The sequence below is a fragment of the Hermetia illucens genome, chromosome 6, assembly GCF_905115235.1.
Source record: "Hermetia illucens chromosome 6, iHerIll2.2.curated.20191125, whole genome shotgun sequence".
NCBI lineage: Eukaryota > Metazoa > Arthropoda > Insecta > Diptera > Stratiomyidae > Hermetia > Hermetia illucens.
The window spans coordinates 45141583-45163775 of NC_051854.1; the positions used below are offsets into that span (position 1 = coordinate 45141583).

Genomic DNA, 22193 nt, shown 5'->3' on the forward strand with positions numbered 1-22193 from the left:
GCCAGACAGCTTTTACGGATATCGAATTGGTGGGGGATGTCTTGAGTTCCTTGTTAAGGCAAGCCTAGACTGGATACCGGTTATTGCGCCGTTGATGATCAAAAGTGCTCTTTTCTCGAGTGCTACACAGGTCGTCGGCCACCTCCCGATGGGGCTCATAAGATCTGGCTTACTGAGGAATCGCGGAAACGGACCGATGAACAAAAGGGGGGGGGGGCTCTACTGACTGCTGCGAGCGATAAATTTCTATTGAGCTCGTTATGGAAGTGGAAGATGCCACAGGTGGCAATGATTTCAGGAATGTATACCACGTCATGAATAGGCTTGCATGTGGTCCGAAATCTTTCGGTGGTTCTGTGAAGGACGTTAACGGTCGACTCCTCACCCACGATGATGAGCAACTGGGGCAGTCAGTAACGCGCCTCCGTAATGCTTTTTCTAACTTTTTAACTGCCTTACTGTATTTCTAGGGAGAATATAAAAATACAAAATAGAAAGACAGTTCTCCTGCTTTTGGTATACCGTACATATATTAGTTTAATCTCTTTTCCAGTTTTACATACTTCCAATATACAGGTAGGTAATATACAAAAATCTGAACTCTGGGGATTAAAAAATATGTCTGTTTGTGTGTCTTATTAAAAAATGAATTACTCAAAAAATTAAAATAATATCACAGATAAATTGGAATAAATCTAGGAGAGTCTACGAAACTTTTTACTGTTTAACAAAAAAAGTTCTCAACATAAATACATTGACGCTAACAACTAGACAAACCCAACCGGTTGGATTCCATCGACTAGACGCCCTATTACTATAGCTACTACTATCATTTTCCTCGCTCTCGTCCTCCTCGTCGCTGTTCGCCCCGTGCCCGGACATCTCGGCATAGTCCTCGTCGTCACTAGGATAATTATTGTTACTGTTTGTCAGGAGATCTCTGGAAGCCTTGTGGGCATCGGCTCGTGACTGTTTGCCGTTGCAAAGATCCTGACTGCAGTAGCAATAGGTGATACCATTGGCAGTTTTGCAGTCGTCGATTAAAGGAACCGTGTCACATGTCCTGGTTACCTCATTATCTATGGAAAGACGAAATAGTTAACAACACAAACCATATTAGTGCATACCAAAGCTATCTGGTCACAAAGGAATGTCTTTCCATTGCAGTCATTCTCAGGATTTACTCGTATTTCCCAACACATTGCATTGTAGACGAAAATTGCGGAAAAATTCCAATAACTTCACTTACCTTTGAACTGAGTTGTACAACCAAGGAAGTTGTCAGGACATTCAATAATGAAATTCTCCAGGTTCTCACTTTTGTCCATATCCTCACAGGGCAGAGGAGTACGGTATTCATGGCCGAGATATATGTTTTCTTCGCCGCATGAGTAGCACTTGAGAGCTATCGATGCTCCTATAGCTGTGGAAAAAGGATGAGGGATTGATAAATTCCATTGACTGTAATAGTTAGGAAGCTATAATGGAGAGATCTACTTGATTTTTATATCTAAATTTGCGCGTTTGCTGGCAACTAGCATTTATGGTCTAGGAGATATGTTGAGATATGTTGTGCTATTCTTGTGGATATGCGGTCATTGTGGATACAAGGATAATTTAGGACGGGATTTACTGTGCTTAGTTCAATTAAGGGAAAGTATCATGATTGTGTTTCCGGTGTATTGGCTCCTGTATCCTTCGTCTCCTGTTGGGGAAAATGCAGCTGAAGGGATGGTGACAATTATTATATTATATTTCGTTTCATTCGCTGGTTTCAGGGATTCAGGGATTAATAAGCACGTTAGAGTCTTCATTATTGTAGAATGGCCAGAGCAGAGCCTAACAGGACATTCTCTTTTCTTTACAGACCATAAATACCATAGGCACGAGAACATTGCGGGTCATAAGCTATGTTTTCAGTGGGCATATCACGTTTTGTAAATGTTTCCAACAGAACGACACAAGTCATCGACTTTGGCAGCTCCGACCTGATAAAAAATCATGATCCAGGCCGAATGCCATATCCCTCGCCACAAAGTCTAATCCTATCTCCCACCAAATCCGGTCCCCAACCAAAACCTTCTCGAATTTCGTCTTCCCATACCACTCAACCCCCACTATTCTCATACGCAATAATGGATAGGAAAGGCACCCGCCCGTACCCACTTTTGATCTCTTTTTGACTTCGAAATCTTTTCACTGTTCAACACCTCCATCGCCCAACTAGCCTCTCAACTCACCACCTTCCTCTCCATATGCAACTCCTTTTCCCCACCATTGGAGAAAAGAATCGCGCTCCTCTCCTTCCTCTACCAAGTGTCCCCCAGTAATGTCTATTAAAGTGGTATTACTAGACTTGAACTCAATTTTCAGCTGACAAAAACGTCACGAACTAGCCAACTTCCTTACCGCCCACAAACCAAACTTGCTTGGTCTTACCGAATCCAAACATAAGCTGTGCATCCCTAACTATACCACCTTCCGCTCCGAACGTGTTGAACGGTACAGTCATATTGGAAGCAAATGCTCTGGATGCTCAGCGAGTGTTCATTTCAGCCACTATTGTAGCATTTATTGAGCTAACCGTCGTCTCCATCACTACCCCTTCCTCCATCATATTCCTAGGTGACCTCTATTGCCCCGATTAAACCCTTAATCCTGCTGACATCTTCAACCTATTAGCCAACATAAACTTTTCTCCCTCGTACTAAGGGGAGACCTAAATGCCAAACATGGAACAACATCCCCATAAACCTCAATGACATTAGGTTAGCCAACTGGTACGCGCAGCACTCCCCCCCTCTCCAGCTCACCCTCCACTCTACCAACCAACCCACCTTCCACAGGCCAAACATCCACTCCTTCATCGAATTATTCCTAGTGAGCAACTACCTTCTCGTCCACCCCAGCTCCCCTACTTTCCCCCAAGACCTACCAACCATTTCAGGCCTGAGCGACCATGACGGAGTTGCCCTTCACTTCACTGATCGCTTCCCCAAAACCCATCAGAAACTCCTTCCCAACTACGCGGCCACAAGCTAGCAACGCCTCAACCACCACCTAGCCGACAAACTGTCGGCCATCTGCCTCCCGTCCAATCCGTCTCCTGGCGGAAATTGACTCCACCGTGTTCATGGAAATCACGCAAAGATTCTGCAACGAAACCATACCTCTCAGACCACTAAACTACCAGGGCCTGATCACTCTCGCACCCCACGACCTTGATCAAGCAAAAAACATCCTACGACGCCAAATTCATCGACAGAGATACACTACTCAGTTCAATTTCCCCAAAGCGCGAATTTATTCCCTAACACACCCCATCCAATCCCACATCCAGACAGTATTCGCTGACCACTATGCCGTGAAGCATGCAAGTATCTTGCTTAATCAGCAGACCTGCAACCAACTCGGTGGAGCTTGTATTCGCTTGGTGAAACCCCGCACAGCCAGTGTCCTTCCCCAGTATACTTCGACTGAAGCTCACGCCGACCTGATGTCAAATAGCTTTCTTGCCGCTCATCACACTACCCGACATACGTCTGACCCGTCCACTGAAACATTGGTACACCAACACATCCACAACCTTACCTTCTCCCCATCCATTTACTCCCAATTCCTAATCCTATCACTTCAACCTACAACGCCACAACGCCTTACTGCTCACCTATACAAGCTGTCACGCCACTTACAGTAGAATCCATCATCCTTTTCCGAAATAATAAAAAAACTACTGGCCCTGAACACATCCCTATCATCATCCTGAAAAAATGCGCGAAAACCCTCAGCCCTTTCCTGTCCCAAATCTTGAACCTATGCCTATAATCAATATATTTTCTCACACCATGGAAAGAATCCCACGTTGTTCCTACCCTAAAAAACAACAGCCATCAGCTTCCCCGGGCAGCTACCGCCCTATCTCCCTCCTCAACTCCACCTCGAAAATTTTCGAACACGTCATCCACAACATCATGCTTCAGCACATTTACGACCACGGCATTATTCCCCCATTCCAGTTTGCTAACAGGTCACGGCACCTCAACGCCCTCCTAGTTCTCAAAACTGATATCCTCTCCCAATTAAAAAATAACATCCCCTCCCATCACTACTTGTTTCCTTGACACCTAAAAAGCCTTCGACGGTGTCTGACATGGCCTCATCGCCAACCCCTGGTCCGCAGCCATGGAACTTTATCCGGCCCGTACAGGCCTCCTGTAGGCATTCCACAAGGATCAGTACTGCCAACAACTCTATTTTCTTTATATACCGTCGACATCCCGCTTCAACATCCTACCACTTCCACACAAGCTGTCAAAACCATTCAATACGCTGACGACATAATCCTTGATACCTATTCCGGAAGCATACAAACTACCCAAAACCGCATCAATACCACGATCCTAACCTAATAAGTTTCTCCATTCTTGGAAACTTCTCCTAAACCCTAATAAATGTGAAGCTATCGTCTGCCATCCTATCAATCTCCTAACACTTTCCACCCAGAACCCCGGTTATCACGACAGTAAGAGGATAATTTTCAACTGCCCTTCAATAACACCACCGCCTCCTATATGTATCCTTCCGCCAGCTTTTCAGGAATCCTTAATATTCTTCCCTACAACCAACAAGATAAGAGGGGTTTTCCTGACTTTGCCCTCTGTCCTAGGTAAGTTAGAATTACTTTAAATTAAGTATAGAACGAAGCTACATGCTAGCCTCTAGATAAAGTTAAACTGTCCAATTTCCATCCATCGGTGTGGGACTACCTCTTATCAAAAGTCACCCATTTTACTTACCCTCTACGGAGCCAACATTTAAGTGTTCTTTTCTTGGAAATTGGGGAGTCCTAGGTCCGCAGCCATTTGATGCCAGAGCAGACCAAATGGCGGTCCCACTCTTTATGATCCACGGACTTCTCTTTTTGAGTTTAACACCCAAAGTTCAAAAAGTAAAAGAGGGACGAAGACGGTTACGGTTTTTTACCAGGGCAGAGGCAACTCATCAGACGCTGCCTCACCTGTGTCTAGTTCCGACCAAGCTTTGGACCAAACTGCGCGCGTATTTACGTTGAATATAATTCGCATCCTTGTCGTGCTTTGCGACGACAACGGAAGGCACTGCGATAGAAGGCGAACTTTCTTGGGAATTCGGACTCAAGAAACCGGAACTTTCGGTAGAATGTGAGGACACGCTGGTAACTCCAGTGAGATAAACACTGAACGCAGCAGATTTTCCAGTTAGGGGCGGTTTTCATATTAGACTGCACTTATGGCTACAAACATAAGAGTTAGTCAAATCAACCGGCAGCATGCCAACGTTTCTTCCTATCTACTAGCAAAGTTGCAGGACTGTCCTTATATTTTTCTGGTTCTGGTCCGTTTTAACAGAATCCGTGGTATTGGATCAGTCAAGGGAACTACGATCTTATTCGATGAAAGATCCTCGAAACCGAACGTCAGCGTTCTGATGCCGAAATTGTTAGAGGCAACCATGCTGAGACAATTCTGTTCCCAGGACCTTGTTGCGATCAACTTACAATACCAAGTTAATGGTGAGAGGTGAAACGTCATAGTTGCCTCTGCTTACTTACCTTATGATTCTTTGTGTCCTCTGCCGACGCAAGAACTGAGGTATGCAGTGTATGTAGAATCAAGTGTCCTTGAACTTTTAATAGGTTGTGATGCGAACCTCTCTGCGCCACCTCTCAATCTTGATGAATGTCAGAACCATATAGCCAATATAGACTCGGATCACTATCTAGTTGGCATGGTATTCCGAGCTCGAATAACAACACCACCCAGAATCCCCTCTGACAATCAGGTGAGAGTTAACACTGAAGCCATCCACAACACAAGTTTCCTAAGAGGGAAATGGATGCCGCAATAACCGCAGTCAACAGAGGGCCTGGATATGAAGCATCAATAAATAATCTTCACAACCACCTTAAGAACGTTATCATTGATACGGCCACAAACATATTTGGCCCTAGCCGCAAAAAGAGTCGGAACGGCTGGTTTCACGATGAATGTAAACCAGCAACGGAATGGAAGAATGCCGCATACCGAGTAATGTTGCATTCTCAAAGAAGGCGGGCACGCGCAGAAACTTATCACGAACTCCGTCGAGCGGAGAAGCGACTTCACAGACGGAAAAAGGAAGCCTGGGAGAACCAACAGGTCTGTGAACTTGAAAAGTACAGAGAGCAACCGCACCAGGCCCCGAAGTTTTACCAACAAGTCAACAGGATGAAGCCTTATACACCTCGATGCTCATCCCTTCGAGACAAAGAGGAAAACCGATTTCCAACAGAATAGGCATATTGGAGCGAAGGGTTGAGTACTTTGATGAGCTACTGAACAACCAGAACATCGGCGAGTTGGAGGTCCCGCCAACTGAACACGACGGACAAATACTGCCACCACCAAGTATAGGAGAAACAGTTCGTGTATTTAAAAAAAAATCAAAAATCATAAGTCGCCAGGAGCCGATGGAACTACAGCCGAATTAGTTAAATATAGAGACGACCAATTCAACCAAACCAAGTGGTTCATCAACTTGCGCTCAAGCTATGGGGCAGCGAATCAATCTTGACGACAGATTAGGTCCCTTTTTATGTATGAGGCATTAGCTGCCTCATACATAAAAAGGGAGATATCAGACAGTGCAGAAATTATAGATAGCCTGCCTCGCCGAGCTATATAACTGGATCCATGTTCACTGTCCGTATGTTTTATCAGAACGTCAGGGGTTTAAGAACCAAGCTGGGGGCCTTCAATTTATCCGCGCTGGCTCATCAACACCATGCCATCTGTATTTCCGAAACCTGGCTAGACGATGCCATATTATACTCCGAGCTCCCCGAAGGGTACTCCACTTTCCGTTGTGACAGGGACCGGGATGCTTCTCGTAAGTCCACTGGCGGTGGAGTCCTAATTGCTATAAAAGATTCACTCCCCGCTGAACTCGTCTTCTCCTCCTCTGGCTTTCCTTTCTGATTGTGTTGCTCTTCGTGTCTCCCCGCCCAACTTCCTCCCGTTCATTGTTTCTTGTGTTTATGTCCCCTGTGCTAGCCCTTCTCACCTGTATGAAGAATTGTTTGACAGTTTGTCTGAACTCCTTACCGTCAGATTCCCTTCCCTCCCTTTCTTCCTTTGTGGAGATTTCAACCTCCCCATGCTCAACTGGCCTAATCATCCTAGTCTTCCAATTCCTTCCAACAACCTCTCCCACTCTTCCCTCCCACTTTCTTCCTTTATGTATACTTGCTCTGCCCTGAATTTCAATACCACCAAAAACTCCTTGGGCCGCACTCTCGATCTCTTCCTTTCCAACCTCCCTGAGCGCCACCTCTCTTTATTTCCTGGCACATCCCCGTATGTAAAAACCGACGCTCACCATCCCGCGGTTAAATTTGAAGCGGAGCTCCCTCGTTCAAAACCCAAAACCAAGCGTAAACCCACTAAGTTCAACTTCCGCAAAGCCAATTTTGTCGGTCTGAACTCAGCTTTAGCGTCTTTCAACTGGGTTCATATATTAAGTAATTCATCGTGTGATCAAGCTCTTAACACCTTCTACAATATCCTCTCTGATCTCCTCTCCTGTTATGTCCCTTCTTCCCCTCCCTGCCTATGTTCTTTCCCAACTTGGTTCACAACGGAACTTCATATTAACATGCGCTTGAAACATACACTGAGGAAGAAGTTTCGGGCTTCTAAAAATGACGCCGACCTTGCTCAATTTAAAGCTATACGATCTACTGTGAAGTCAATGGTCAGAAAGGCGCGTAAAAGGTACCTATTGAGCGTCGAAGCGGCCCTTGGCCGCGGTAACTTAAAACTCTTTTGGTCTCACGCTCGCAACTCTCGTAATCCAACTCATTCTGTCCCTTCTTCTATCAGCTTCGCTGACTCCACTGCCAACTCCCCACAACAATCCTGCGACCTTCTCTGCACCTACTTCTCTTCAGTGTTTTTTCCCTCGAGCCCTTCACCCTCTACACCTTTCATAACCACAGACTCCTCCGAATCACTAGCCATTCCTCTCCTTACGCCTTCCTTGGTTGCGTTCCTCATTGGTAACCTTGACCCCAATGTCGGACCTGGCCCCGATGGGCTTCCTAATCTCTTCCTCCTTAACTGTAGAAAACACATTTCCCTCCTCCTGTGTATAATCTACAACAAAAGTCTAGACGAATGCTACTTTCCCCGTCTCTGGAAAGAGGCCCTTATCATTCCTATCCTCAAGAGCGGAGACCCTCCCCTTGCTGTGAACTACCGCCCCATTTCCCTTCTCTCCTCTTGCTCCAAAATCCTAGAAAGATACGTCAACGACTGGTTGACCGCGCACTTCGGTCACCTCATTGTCAAAGAGCAGCATGGTTTCGTGAAACATAGATCAACGGCTTCAAATCTTCTGGTCTTTACCAACTTTGTTGCTAAACGCTTGAATTCACGACACGGTCAACAAGCTAACACTGAATGTCAACAAATGCCACTGGATGCGCTATTCTCTGAAACCCTCCCCATCATCCTTTCCCTATTCTCTCAGTGGTCAACTCCTTTCACTACTGACCTCCTTCAAAGACCTGGGTGTAATATTCGACGATAAACTTCGTTTCAATTCCCACTTCGTTGACATCATCAATAGAGCTTCCAAAATGTCTGGTTTTATCCTACGTTCCTCGTCCGACTTTACCTCAATCCAGCCCTCCTTAACACTCTTCAATTCCCTTGTCAAAAACATCCTTGAATACTGCTCTGTAGTCTGGTCCCCCTACCGCATCCGTGACGGCCGCGCTCTTGAAGCTGTACAACGCAAATTCACCCGGACCCTCTTTTACAAAAAGAACCTTCCACGGGTTGATTATCCGTCATGACTCCGCACCCTCAATCTCCCCTCCCTACAGCAACGCCGTATCTTCCTTGATATGTGTACTCTTTTCAAACTCTGCAATGGTCTGATGGACTGTTCCGCCAACTCGGATATTACTCCCCGTATCGCCTCGTCTCATGACACACGTAATGCGGACATTTTTGATGTGCCCTTCGCCGAGCTCGAGATTTACTTTCACTCTCCGATCCCGAGGTTATGCCGGTCCTACAATGCCCTACAGCTTGGTTCATTTGACTCTATGTCCCTCTCTAGCTTTAAGCGCAAAATATGCCATTTACTTGCTCCTCCCTCTGAGGACAATATGTAATAAGAAATTTGCTTTCTGTGTATTGTCCTCATTAAATAAATAAATAAATAAATAAATATCATTGGCCATATCAGAGAGGTTTCACTCCAGGCAAATCAGCAACATTTCAGATTTTCTCTCTGTGATAAGCGATGGAAAAACCGTTGGAATATGGACATAAGTTGCACCATCCATTTATTGACTTTAAAGCCGTCTAGGATAGCATAGTCAAATTCGGTATCCCGACGAAATTGATAACACTGACTAGGCTGACCGTGACCAGTGTGCGAGACCAGATAAAAGCAGCAGGATCACTCTCAAGACCATTCCACATCAACAACGGTCTACGACAAGGGGATGCCCTAGCATGCGTAATCTTTAACCTGGCTCTGGAGAAGGTGATCCGTGATGCTGAGGTAAATGCAAGGGGTACGATGCTCTGTAAGTCCACCCAACTATTGGCCTATGCTGACGATATCGAACTAATTTGGGAAGAACCACCCGAGAAGTACAAACTGCCTTCATCCACATCGAGCAGGCGGCATTTAGCGCGAGATCTTGGGCTGCACATCAATGAAGGCAAGATAAAATATATGGTGGCAACGTCAGCACCAAAAACCAACCAGCCAACAACATCAGTACTGGTCAAACGGGAAGAATAAGGATAGGAGAATAGGACGCTGATACCCTCAGATCTCAAGATCACAAATCAGGTTCCTTTTCATTATTTTGTAAGTACTAAACGAGAAATTGACGTTTAAATCCTCGAAAAGGGAGGAATAGGAGAATATCTAGGGTCGAAAATCACAACCAATAACAGCTACGATGGTGAAATCCGTGTACGGTTGTTGGCAGCCAACAGAGCCTATTTTACCTTACAAAAACTGTTTCGCTCGAAATGTCTCACCATAGGGTCATAGCTCTTACCGTACAAGACAGTGATTTTGGCAGTCCTCATGTATTCCTCGAAGACTTGGGTTCTTAGCGTGAATGGTTTGACAAACTAAATGCATAAGCATTACAAGCTGAGTTCATATGGAACAAGGTCCCACTTAACCATGGTTATATAAGCAATACAGAAAACTTTTCATATCTGGAGCATTTCAGTACGATGATGTCTCCTTGTTTCCTTCCCCACTGAGGTATCTCCAGTAAAACCCCAGCCAGCTGTCACATTGACATTGAAGCTACCGGGCTCTTTCAGCAGATATTCAAGTTATGCATCACGTCCATCACATATGGCATCACGTCCATCACTTATAGCAAATGACAAGCATTTCATAAGGTCACCACTTTCGACTGATTGACTAAGAGGTAATACTCAGGTGTACCATGTGCCTTAGGACTTGTGTAGAACAAACAGCGAGCGGCATGGGTAACCGCTTGATGATTATTAGCCACAACATTGTTTGTAAATTCACCTCCTGGTTTTGGTAATTAAAATAGTGAATTCAGCAACTTTTTTTTAATCTTCAACGCAAATACTTCCGTGACCAACCATGAAGATTAATGATTTGAGATTATGGTTACTGATTATGATTACTCAATCCAAAACACATATTAAATCCAGTCATTGAGTGATTAAAAGCCATACAATACCAACAACCTTCTGGCGCACTTACTGATTGACTAAAATCAATAAAACCGAATCAATTGTATCTGCTTGTGAAAAAAGTATCTAAACAACTTAATTTGTTAAGCCAATGTTTTCTCAGATTTTTTTTTGATACTTGATATGTGTTTAGCTCAAATATTTAGAAAAAAATCCAAAGACCAAAAATTCAAATAAAAGAGAGTGGACGGTACGTGCTTGCATACATACATATGCTTTGCATAAACAGACACCTATGCCAACCGTGATTTTTCAAAATTATGGTAGAAATGGTGACACGACTCGGCTGTGCGTTTGTATTTTTAAATTCAACATAAAAAGCTCATCATGCATTCAAGGCTTCAGAGATCCACCTTCGTCTGCATTTACTTTGAAAAAAAAAAAGATTGTCTTAGAAAAGTGGTGGTGCGAATGGCATCACACAAATCTTTTATCTTTAGCAAATTCAAATCTTCTCAGTGAAAAAATCGTTGAAAATTTGCCTAAGCCGATATTTATTTAAGCATTCGCGCGGAAGAAACAGCGAAAGGCATTTAGACCCCCAAAGAAACTTGTCAGTGGCTCTTGTTTCTCATGTCTTGTGTTTATTTACGTTTTGCGAAAAAAAAAATAAAATAAAAAAATAGTGAATGAAAGCAATAAATTTTAGAAAATGTCAAAATTTATTTAATAATTTTTAGATGTCAACGTTTTGAGAGGGCGGTTGGGAAACTAGTCCGGGCAGATTCGAAATTGAATGAGATTGTTGTGACCTTATGTCCGTCAAGAACTGGCTATTCGCGTAAATTGAAGTATGTCGATTTGATGTTTATCGTTGGTCAAACTTGTTTCCGTGAGTATTTTATGGCAAACGTGTTTTCATCTGTGTTCCTATGAATATATACTCGTATACGGCCTGATAGAATGATGACGCTCATTATATTGTATTATTAATTTGCGGGTATGGATGCCTATTCCCAATTATTCTACTTCATCAAAGCATCACAAATATTTAGCCATGGTATGTACGGAAGGGGGTCAAGCAGTGCACTGCAGGATAGACTGACGCGGAATATAGCTCCCTGAGGCCAACCCACCTCTCTCTGAGGGTAAGCTGTCTTTCCTCTAGAGCGATGTGTGGCTTTTCAGGTGCCAAGCCTCTCGTCTACCAACACCGTTACAGGATGTGGCTATAATCGCTAGCCACATCCTGTACGAGGTGACCCTACTATTAACAAAACACTACGGATCTAGACTGGAGAGTCGAAAAACACCTCCCCCAATTCAGGGTGTCATGCGAACCGTGCCCATTGGATAGTTTGCAGTCGGGGGTAACTGACTGTATTCGAACTGAGCCTCACTTATACCATCTTGTTGCTTTTTTTTGAGGCGGTGGAAATCTTCAAAAGACACTGGTCTGGACACACCAGCGTGTGGGATTTTTACCCACTAAAACCACCCCCAGCTCCCTCCCTGCCCCGCGGAACCACCATAAGGTATTACATCACGGTGCGGAGTCAGCCCACTCTAGCTTTGTCACCTTTCTTCTATACGCGACGCACGTGACAGCGTTTTTCTTCTCTCCTCTGCTTTTCGCAGTTTATTTTCTCTTGATGTGCTAGCATTTTCGGCACCAGATTTTCTGGTACCAGCACCTCTCCTAGAGTCTCTTCGAGGTTCCTCCTTTCTTCCACAAATCTCGGACAGTGGAAGAATACATGCTCTGGGTCCTCTGAGACTCCATCACAATTTGGACAGTCGGGTGAGGTCTCCAATTTAAACCTGTGAAGGTATTGGAAAGATCCCTCCATGTTCCGTGAGAAACTGGGTGAGATTATAATTAATCTCACCGTGTCATCTCTCCAACCACTCCTTGATGGCAGGAATGAGCCTGTGAGTCCACCAACCCTTTTCCGAGCGTTCCCACCGCTCTTGCCATCTATTTATGGATCTCTCCCTCTCAGCGTTTTTCGTCTGCAATAAGGGAGAGATTGGCTTCGCATGGTATATATTCGCCATCTCATCTGCCAAGATGTCAACCGGCATCATTCCACAGATGACGAATGCTGCATCATTTGATACAGTCCTGAAGGCAGAGCATACCCTCAGAGCTGTCCTCCTGTAGACTGCATTCAGTTTACTAGTATTAACTGACATCCGCAACGCCTCGCTCCAAACTGGGGTCGCATAGAGCATGATTGAGGTCACCACCCTGGCTATAAGCAACCTAGAGGTATGCCGTGGCCCTCCCACGTTCGGCATTTTCCTGGCCAGGGCCATACTAGCACTGGATGATTTATCACAAACATACTGTACGTGTTGCTTATAGCTGAGTTTCCTGTCTATCACCACCCCCAAGTATTTGATGGTCGGCTTGGAAGTGATAATATGATTCCCGATTCTAACACAGGCGTAATTTCTCTTCCGGCGCTTAGTGATGAACACCGCTTCCGTTTTTTCCTCCGCAAGCGTCAAACCAGAGCTCTCTAAGCAGCATTTGACAGCACTGATTGCCTCGCTTGAGTATAACGAGATGCTTTGCGACAAAAACCAGCGCTATGTCGTCAGCGTAACCCATCACTGTGGCTTCCTCCGGAAGGGAAAGATTAAGTAAATCGTTGTATATGATGTTCCACCGTAGTGGGCCCAATATGGAGCCCTGTGCGACACCCGCGGAAACAACGTACTCCTGGGGTCCGTCATCGGTGTAATACCAGAGCCTCCTTTCAGTTAAGTAACTATCGACGATAGCAGCGAGATAGGCGGGAATACCAACCTTCGCTAGGGATTTCCGTATTAGATTCCAATTGGCCGAATTGAATGCATTTTTCACGTCCAGGGTTACTACCACGCAATATTTGCTGGTACTACCCTTTCGGTGGATTGCATCTTCGGCCAAGCCAGTAACCAATTTGATGGCATCAATGGTTGATCTGGCTTTACGAAACCCATACTGCCGATTTGAAAAACCACCTTGGCTCTCAACAACCGGGAGTAATCTATTATAGATTACCCGTTCTAACATTTTCCCCACCGTGTCCAAAAGACATATGGGTCGGTATGAGGATGGTTCACCTGGAGGTTTACCTGGCTTAGGCAGAAGTACCAACTTCTGTCGCTTCCATGCCGGTGGAAATATTCCTTCGGACATGCACGTTTCGAACAACTTAGCGAACATGTCCGGCCTGGATTTCACGGCAAGCTTAAGAGCCTTATTCGGTACTCCGTGCAGGCCCGGCGCTTTATTGTCTCCTATTCTACCGCAGATCTCCAGCAGCTCGTCTCTGGTGACTGGCGGAATTGCCCTCACATTCAGAGGTGGTTGGAAAGTGTCGGTGCTCTCCTCTTGCTGGGGGACCCCTGGACGATTTTCAGTAAGAGGGTGGGACACACGTCCGCTTCTGAGCAGAGCTCCTTAAAGCATTTCCTCTTGCTTCGCTGGATGGTGAGCTTGAGGGTTTTGCGAGCTGCCTTGTAGGCGCACTCTTTCTGCCCTTGATCGACTCTATCTACCGCCCTCTGAGCTGCTCTTCTGGTTCGGTGGCAGGCCGATCGAAGACCGGTCAGTTCATCATTCCACCAGTAGTTTTGGTCTTCTACGGGGGAATGAGCACCTCCTAGGCATGGACGCGCCACATGCTTTGGCGATGTATTGAGCCAGATGGATGGCTTTTTCCGTAGAGGCGCCTGCTTTATCAGGTTGATCTAACCATACCTCTATGAAGGTCTGCTCATCCAAAGATTTTGCAGACCAGCCTGAAATCTTTTTCGGTTTCGAGCATGATAGCTCTTTGCCCTAAGGCTCGACATATGTCTCAAAGAAGATTGCCTGGTGATCGCTGGGGGTGTAGCATTCGCTGACGCACCAGGACATACCACGCGCCAGCGAAGGGCTGACAAAGGTCAGGTCTACAACCGAGCCTGACCCCCCTTTCTGGAAGGTGTTTACAGTACCTTCGTTAGCCAAAACCATGTCCATTTGCGCGAAAGCAGCTTCTATTAAACTGTGCCCCCTAGAGTTTGGTTCTCTTCTACCCCACTCTAGGGCCCAAGCATTGAAATCACTAGCAATCACCTTTGGACTTCGTCCATTTGCACCGAAAACAAGATTATCAAGTATTTGCTCGAATTCAGACAGTGTCAGACTTGGTGGGGCGTAGCAGCTGTATACATATACACCACTTATTTTCGCCCACACAAAGCCACTGGCTGCCTGACTTGCACTACATTGTATGACCTGTCGACCACAAGCTCATATCGTCGTTGCACCAGTCGAATCTGTGACCCATATGCCACCGGTTTCTGTACGGCTCACTTATGATGGCGATTTCCATCTCAGATTCGAACGTGGTCTGCTCAAGTGAATCCTGAGCGACCCTGCAATGATTGAGGTTTATTTGAATAAATCTCATTTTCTTATTGCAGTGAGCGCCTTCCTAAATTTCGGATATTTACTACTTCCGGCAATATGCCGGTTATCTTGTCCCTTTTCCACCTCGCACAATAGGCATTTGGGGTCCCTATTGCACTCCCTGGTAATGTGGCCTTTCTCCCGACACCTTCTGCATCGATCGGATTGATCAATGCTGCTGGTGCATACCTTGGCGAAGTGCCCAAACATGAGGCATTTAAAGCACCTCTTTAGTGAAGTCTGTTCTCTTAAACGTAGACAACCCACCTAAACCGAACTTTTCCAGCCGTTTGAGTATCGCGATAGGCTTTTCGTAAACTCACAACAGACTCCACAGCAAGTTCTTCCAACTTGAATTGGTCGCTCCAGTGAGTAAGTTAGACCTTATCGTGCTACGGGAGGCTATGGCACGGAGGACCTCCTAACCCCCATACTCGTGAGAATCAAGTGAGTACCAGTAATAAAAATAAAAAAACTATACCAAATAAAACGGGACCCTGTACCACACACAAACTGGTTAATCAGGCGGAGGCACATCTCCGAGATACTGAGAGCCAGGTGATTATACCCAAGAAGGGAGAAGTTGGGACGTCAAGCAGTGGATCCAAGGTCAACATTAGTATACTGCGTAGGCAACAACCAAGAAACGCCATTGCTCAAAAAGCAGGGACTAGCAAAAGCACGTCTGCGATAAATATATCAGACGTCAGGAAGGAGACAGCTCTCAGTGGTGCAGGTGGTAAGTAGTACCTGCGCTACCTGAAGGAAGGCTTGAAACCAGAAGAGGCTCTTAAGAAGGGGAGTAGAAGAGATTAGCCCACATGAAGGGAACGCTCCCAAAAAAACCAAACCTGAAACTAAGGGGGAAGTAAACCCGGGCAGATTAGGGGTGAAGGCAGGACTCAGGAAGCCCGCCATTACCCATGCTAGTACGGTCAAGTTCATTCAATCGACCATACTGCCAAAAATGTTTCCCGAGCAAATGCTTACTCGTGAGGACCAGGCAACCATCGAAGACCTTGTCGTCAGGCTGATGTGTAAGGGATGGACTGTGAAACTTGTGTTCACCGGGATACGCTTTCGACCAAGTCATATACTGGTGGACTGCACGACGGAAGACACCGCCGAGTGACTGAGGACCATAATTCTTAAATTACCAGGCTGGGAAGGAGTAGAACTGTCAACATGTGCTGGGGATGATATACCAGGAGCACACATGCTACTAGTGTTTCTCCCGAAAGCCGCAACAATAGGGACGGAAGATCTCATGGTCCTCCTAATCGCTTAGAATGAACATCTCCATACGCAATTATGGAGAGTTTTCAGAAGCAAGGTGGAGCGAAAGGCTAAACTCCTCACGATCGGGGTAGATGACCGATCCCTGGAGGCAATCAAACCTCGGGCTTTCGATTTGGCAACATCCCCATACATGTGCACAGGGAAAAGCCAAAGAAAGACACCTCGGAGGAGACACCGAGTGAAAAGCATACCAAGGTCCCCGAAGATGTCTCGAAACTCATAGAGGCGGAAAGGACTGGATCAACCAGGGAGGTAGATCTGCTGCCCAGCGAAGAACAGAAGCTGGACGACCAAGGCCTAGGACTTCTAGGACTCAGCGTGGAGTGCGACGCGCAGGAGAGCGTCATATCGGAGGAGGAGGGCGATACTCCGATACTGGAAAAGAGCTCCAAACAATAACGGAGCCAATAGCCAGCACTAAGATAGCCCAGATAAACCTCCACCATGTGAAAGCTGCATCTGCGGTAATTGCAAGGGTAAGTTCCAAGCAGAACATTGGAATAGTGCTGGCTCAGGAGCTCTGGGTGTACTGGGGGCAGATTCGCGGTCTGCAGGAAGGAAGCAAGCCGGTAATTTGGGACTCTTCTTGTGGAAAACCAAGAGCTTACATAATTCTTAAACGTAATTTCAAATATATATGTCTTTCAGAGTTCCTGACCGGGGACCTTGTGGGTATCCAAGTCTCATTGGAAGCCGGGAGGAGCACTCGACAGGCAGTCGTGGCATCGGGGCACTTCCCAGGAGACGAAATCCGGGTTCCACCGAAACAAGTCGCAAGGTTGGTGAAGTATTGTGAGAAGAGGGCGTTACCACTTCTCCTCGGATGCGATGCCAACGCCCATCATGAGGTCTGGGGGAACAGGGACACCAATCGAAGAGGTGAGTACCTTCTTGAATTTATTCTTAGCAATGAGTAGCAACGAATCCCAAGAGAACGGATTGGGAATTCAATGCAACGCACTTGAGCAGCAACATGGTCCACCTTCAAGGGGGCGGTGACATCAGAAACGAACTGGAACTAGAAACAGTGGCGGAAAACTTCAACACAGTCGTCCTTGACGCTTATGAGGCCAGCTGTCCGGCTAAGACAGTTAAGTCATCAAGGGATGTGCCATGGTGGAATAGCAACATGGCTAGAATATGAACATAGGTACGAAAACTCTTCCACCGTGCAAAACAAACCGGGGACTAGCAGAGGTACAAAAATGCACTGACTGCGTATAGCAACACGATCAGGGAAGCAAAAAGGAACAGTTTCAAGGAATTTTGTGAAGGGATCGAACAAATCACAGAAGCAACCAGGCTCTACAAGGCTGTAGCCAAAGGCGGGGCAATATCCTCTGTCTGTTTAAAGAACGAAAATGGGATATTTACCGAGAATGTGGAGGACAGGGTACACCTGCTTCTCAGAACTCATTTCCAGTGGTCCTACCCCACGGTGGTAGGCGACAACATTCTGCCTGACACCCCAACAACGAATAAAAGGGAAAGAAAGGAGAACTGGAAACTAGCAAAAGAAATATGCTCACAAGCTAGGGTAAGGTGGGCAGTGGAAACTTTGAAACCACTGAAATCACCCGGAGTCGATGACTTTTGCCCAACACTAATTCAGAGAGGCCTAGGAATTATCTTAGAGTCCCTTCTGAGAGTGGTAAGGGGGAGCATAACACTGGGATATATACCAAAGACATGGAGATGGGCAAGAATCCTTTTCACCCTAAATCTTTCAGACAAATTTGTCTAACATCGTTTGTACTCAAAACGGTGCAGAAGGTCAGGTCGCTGCTTATGTGGAGTATGCTAGTAGACGAACGTGCTAACAAATACTGGAATATAGGTTCAGGGTTCCGCGGACGACATTTTTTTAATCTAGGGGCAAATGTGAAGATATTCTATGTGATAGAATCCAAACTGCACTAAGGGTTACGAGTGCCTGGTGCAGGAAGGTGGGACTGCGGATCAATCCTGCCAAAACCGCCATAGTACCATTCAGTAGGAGATGCAAGATTGACCAACTGAGAGCAATAAGGTTACATGGCATGGAGGTGAAACGAGAAACAGAGGCAAATATTTGGGAATTACGCTAGACCAAAAATTACTCTGGAAGACATATGTCGGAAACACTTGTCGAAGCTACGAGGGTTCTGATGGACTGTAGGAAAGCAGGAAAAAAATGGGGTTGCAGTTCGAAGCTACTACTTGATTACTTATGAACTCAGCACACAAGCCAATGTGTTACACAAACTTTAAAGACTGGCTTGCGTATGTATCAGTGGAGCAATGAGGTTATGCCCAACGGCATTCCTGGAAGTCCTTTTGGGATTAACCCCTCTCCATTTGCACATACAGATACAGGCAAAGTGGGCAATATTCAGGATAGTCCGGAGTATCAGTGAGTGATCGAAGATTGATATTCTTTCTAGGCGGTATCCCAAATTAATGATACCAAGAGATAACATGACAACGAGGTTTCACTTTGATAAGAAGTTTGAAACACGTTGGAATAACAAGGCAAACTGAGAGAGCGTGGCTGTGACATAAGGCTTAAACCAGCAGCTGAACCCGAAGATGGAAGATGAAAGAAACGGCATCTAGTGTACAAGATATCTTGCAAAGATTGCCCTTGTACATGCGTGTGTGGTTGGGGAGAAGCTACAGCTTTTGAGCACTCAAGCCGTGTTGGCCCATTGTACTCGCTACCCCTATTTAATGGCAACGAGGCATTATCTGTCTCATACATAAAAAGATATCACACAGTGCAGCAATTATAGAGGTATCTATAAGATATTCTCAGCTCTCTTGCTAGGCGGGATAGCCCCATACGCCCGGAACATCATTGGCCCATACCAAAGAGGTTTCGCTCCAGGCAAATCAGCAAAAGGTCAGATTTTCTCTGTGCGGCAAGCGATGGAAAAACTGTTGGAATATGGACATCAGTTGCACCATCTGTTCATCGACTTTAAAGTGGTATAGGATAGCATAGCCAGGGTAAAACTGTACATGGCCATGAGGGAATTCGATATCCCGGCGAAATTGATAAGACTGACCCTGACCAAGGTGCGAGGCCAGATAAAAGCAGCAGTATCACTCTCAAGACCATTCGACATCAACAATGGTCTACGACAAGAGGATGCCCTATCATGCGTCCTCTTTAACCTGGCCCTCGAGAAAGTGATCCCTAATGCTGAGGTAAATGCAAGGGGTGCGGTCCTCTTTAAGTCCACCCAACTACTGACCTATGCTGACGATATCGACATCATGGGAAGAACCACCCGAGAGCGCGAGATCTTGGGCTGCACATCAATGAAAGCAAGACAAAGTATATGGTGGCAACGTCAGCACCGAAAACCAACCAACCAACAACATCAAACCGCACTGGTCAAACGAGGAGAATATAGATAAGAGAATACAACTTTGAGACCGTTGATAATTTCTCCTATCTAGGGTCGAAAATCACAACCGATAACAGCTATGATGATGAAATTCGCGCACGGTTGTTGGCAGCCAGCAGAGCCTATTTCAGCTTACAAAAACTGTTCCGCTCGAAACGTCTCATCATAGGGTCAAAGCTCATACTGTACAAGACTATGATATTGCCCGTCCCCATGTATTTGCGAACCCTTAGCCGCGTTCGAGAGAAGAATCCTCCGAAGAATTTTTGGCCGATTGCGTAGCCTACATAAAGACGAACTCTATGAGCGATACCATGATCGTCCGGTTGTGGATAAAATCCGGCTCAATAGGATACGGAGGGCGGGTCACTTAATCCGTATGGATGAGGATGATCCAGCTCAGAAAGTCCATAAGGGCTATATCTGTGGTAGAAAAAGAAGACCAGGCAGATCCTGCCTGAGATGGAGCGATGACGTAGGTCAGGACGCCAGATAGGGATATCGAATTGGTGGATCTCGGCTTAAAACCGGGATGACTGGAGTTCCTTATTAAGGCAGGCCTGGACCGGATACCGGTTGTTGCGCCGATGATGATGAGGATATGTTTCTGACTATATCCAGTTGAAAGAAAATCAGTAGACTGTCTGTTATATATTGAAATCTAGATCAAAGGAGGCGAACAAAAGAAGTCAGAAATAAAACGCTAACATGATAAATCTCTGGTGTCTCTAAAATGCTCAAGCTTAACGGAAATTGAATAAAGAACTATCATTCCTCATTATTTGCTAAGCTGATTTTCATAAACCAAAATGAAAGCTCCTTTCCTGATTTATGCTAGAATGTCATTCATTTCAGTTTAACAATAGCGTCCAGACTCTAAGCTACTTTCCAAACTCACTGCCAGATCTGATCGATCCCCCAGTTCCGTCAGAATTATATCCTCAGAAGAGCTTACGTCGAAATCCTATTACATGCGCCCATACCCATATAGACATGCATATATGCACCAATCCTTGGAGATGGTATCTCAACCAAAAGAAGTATCAAGTTTGCCATCATGCAGGCAACGATTCGCTTATAGAGGAAATATCAGTCCACATGCAATGGACGAGGTTTAAGTCAATCCGATTTGAATATGTGAAATGCAATTTCCTTTTGTCAGGGAAAATCGTTGGAAAAGTATTGCTTTCAATGTTCCAGAGTAAAGATTTTTGTTTTTCAGTTGGATTGTGGAAAAGACGATTCAGTTGGGAATGGTTGATGAGCTTAATTGGTGGCAATCTTGGTTATTGTAAGATGAATCTTATGCAATTCAAGGAATTCAATTTAGATGAAAATAAGGACATGATGCATCAGAAACTTCAAGGCTGGAATGATTGATTATGTCATATTTCTTGCATCACTGCACTTTGCACATAAAATCCAAACTAAGGACCCATAGACGGGAATCACAGAAGCCTAACCAACGATTAGACTCTCCATGAATGCAGCATTCACACAACTTTACTAAACATGAAATTACATAACAATATTCAAGGTTTCCTGCAGAATGTTCCATTCGTCCAGGACATGAGTTTCCTTTCAACTGGTTTCGTCGGCAAATCCACTGTTTGCTGGAGGGTTGTTTATGGAACTCAACAAATTACCGGAAACTGGATAGTTCCCTGCACACTATCAACGTAATTAAACAAACACAACAACTTTCTCATAACAAGCTAAACATTGAAATCTGATATCCTCGTGGTTTCGGTTGTTTTCCTCGTGTATGGCGTAACCGACCACAACAAATATCTAACACATTCATCCGACATTCGATATCTAAGATAATGCACTCACCAAACAAGAGCAGAACGAACAATCTGTAGAAGAACATATTCCAAATTTTAGTGCGTTCCCAACGTTTAATTCGAGCCTCTTGCAAAAAACACCTCTAATTGCACGCCGAATCGTTCAGTACACACTTTGTTCCATTTCGAATGATATGTTTGCGAATGTGGGTAAGGAGGTTCGATAACGACCGCGTACAGGTTACTCGAGGTGCAAGAAGGTAAGTGCACGCCAACCACTGCACCACCACCGCCGCTCAACCAGATCCACCACAACCACCTTGGGGCTACCTCAACGAGAAACGAACCGACCACCAGCAGCAAATTCAATGGAGACGCTTTCGCTCGCGAGTTCGCTATCCAACTGTTCGCCCAGCATGGTCTTTCAAAAATCTGTATCTAAATGGTCGCACCAGGTGGATTTAAGAGATACTATTTGGAGGCGAAGAGATTCAGTGCGCAGCATCCGAATTGGGGGAGTCAATTTAGCTGGGCA

The 22193-nt window shown here is 45.4% G+C and overlaps 1 protein-coding gene across 1 annotated transcript; it reads right to left on the reverse strand.

Moving 5' to 3' along the window:
* Positions 1–505: 505 nt before the first annotated feature.
* On the reverse strand, positions 506–22077 carry LOC119659397. The gene is made up of 3 exons (XM_038067462.1): positions 21708–22077; positions 1250–1423; positions 506–1079 (listed from the first exon to the last, which is right to left on the reverse strand). The coding sequence occupies exons 1-3, from the start codon at positions 21742–21744 to the stop codon at positions 718–720; spliced, it is 573 nt and encodes a 190-aa protein (XP_037923390.1). The 5' UTR covers positions 21745–22077; the 3' UTR covers positions 506–717.
* Positions 22078–22193: the final 116 nt, after the last annotated feature.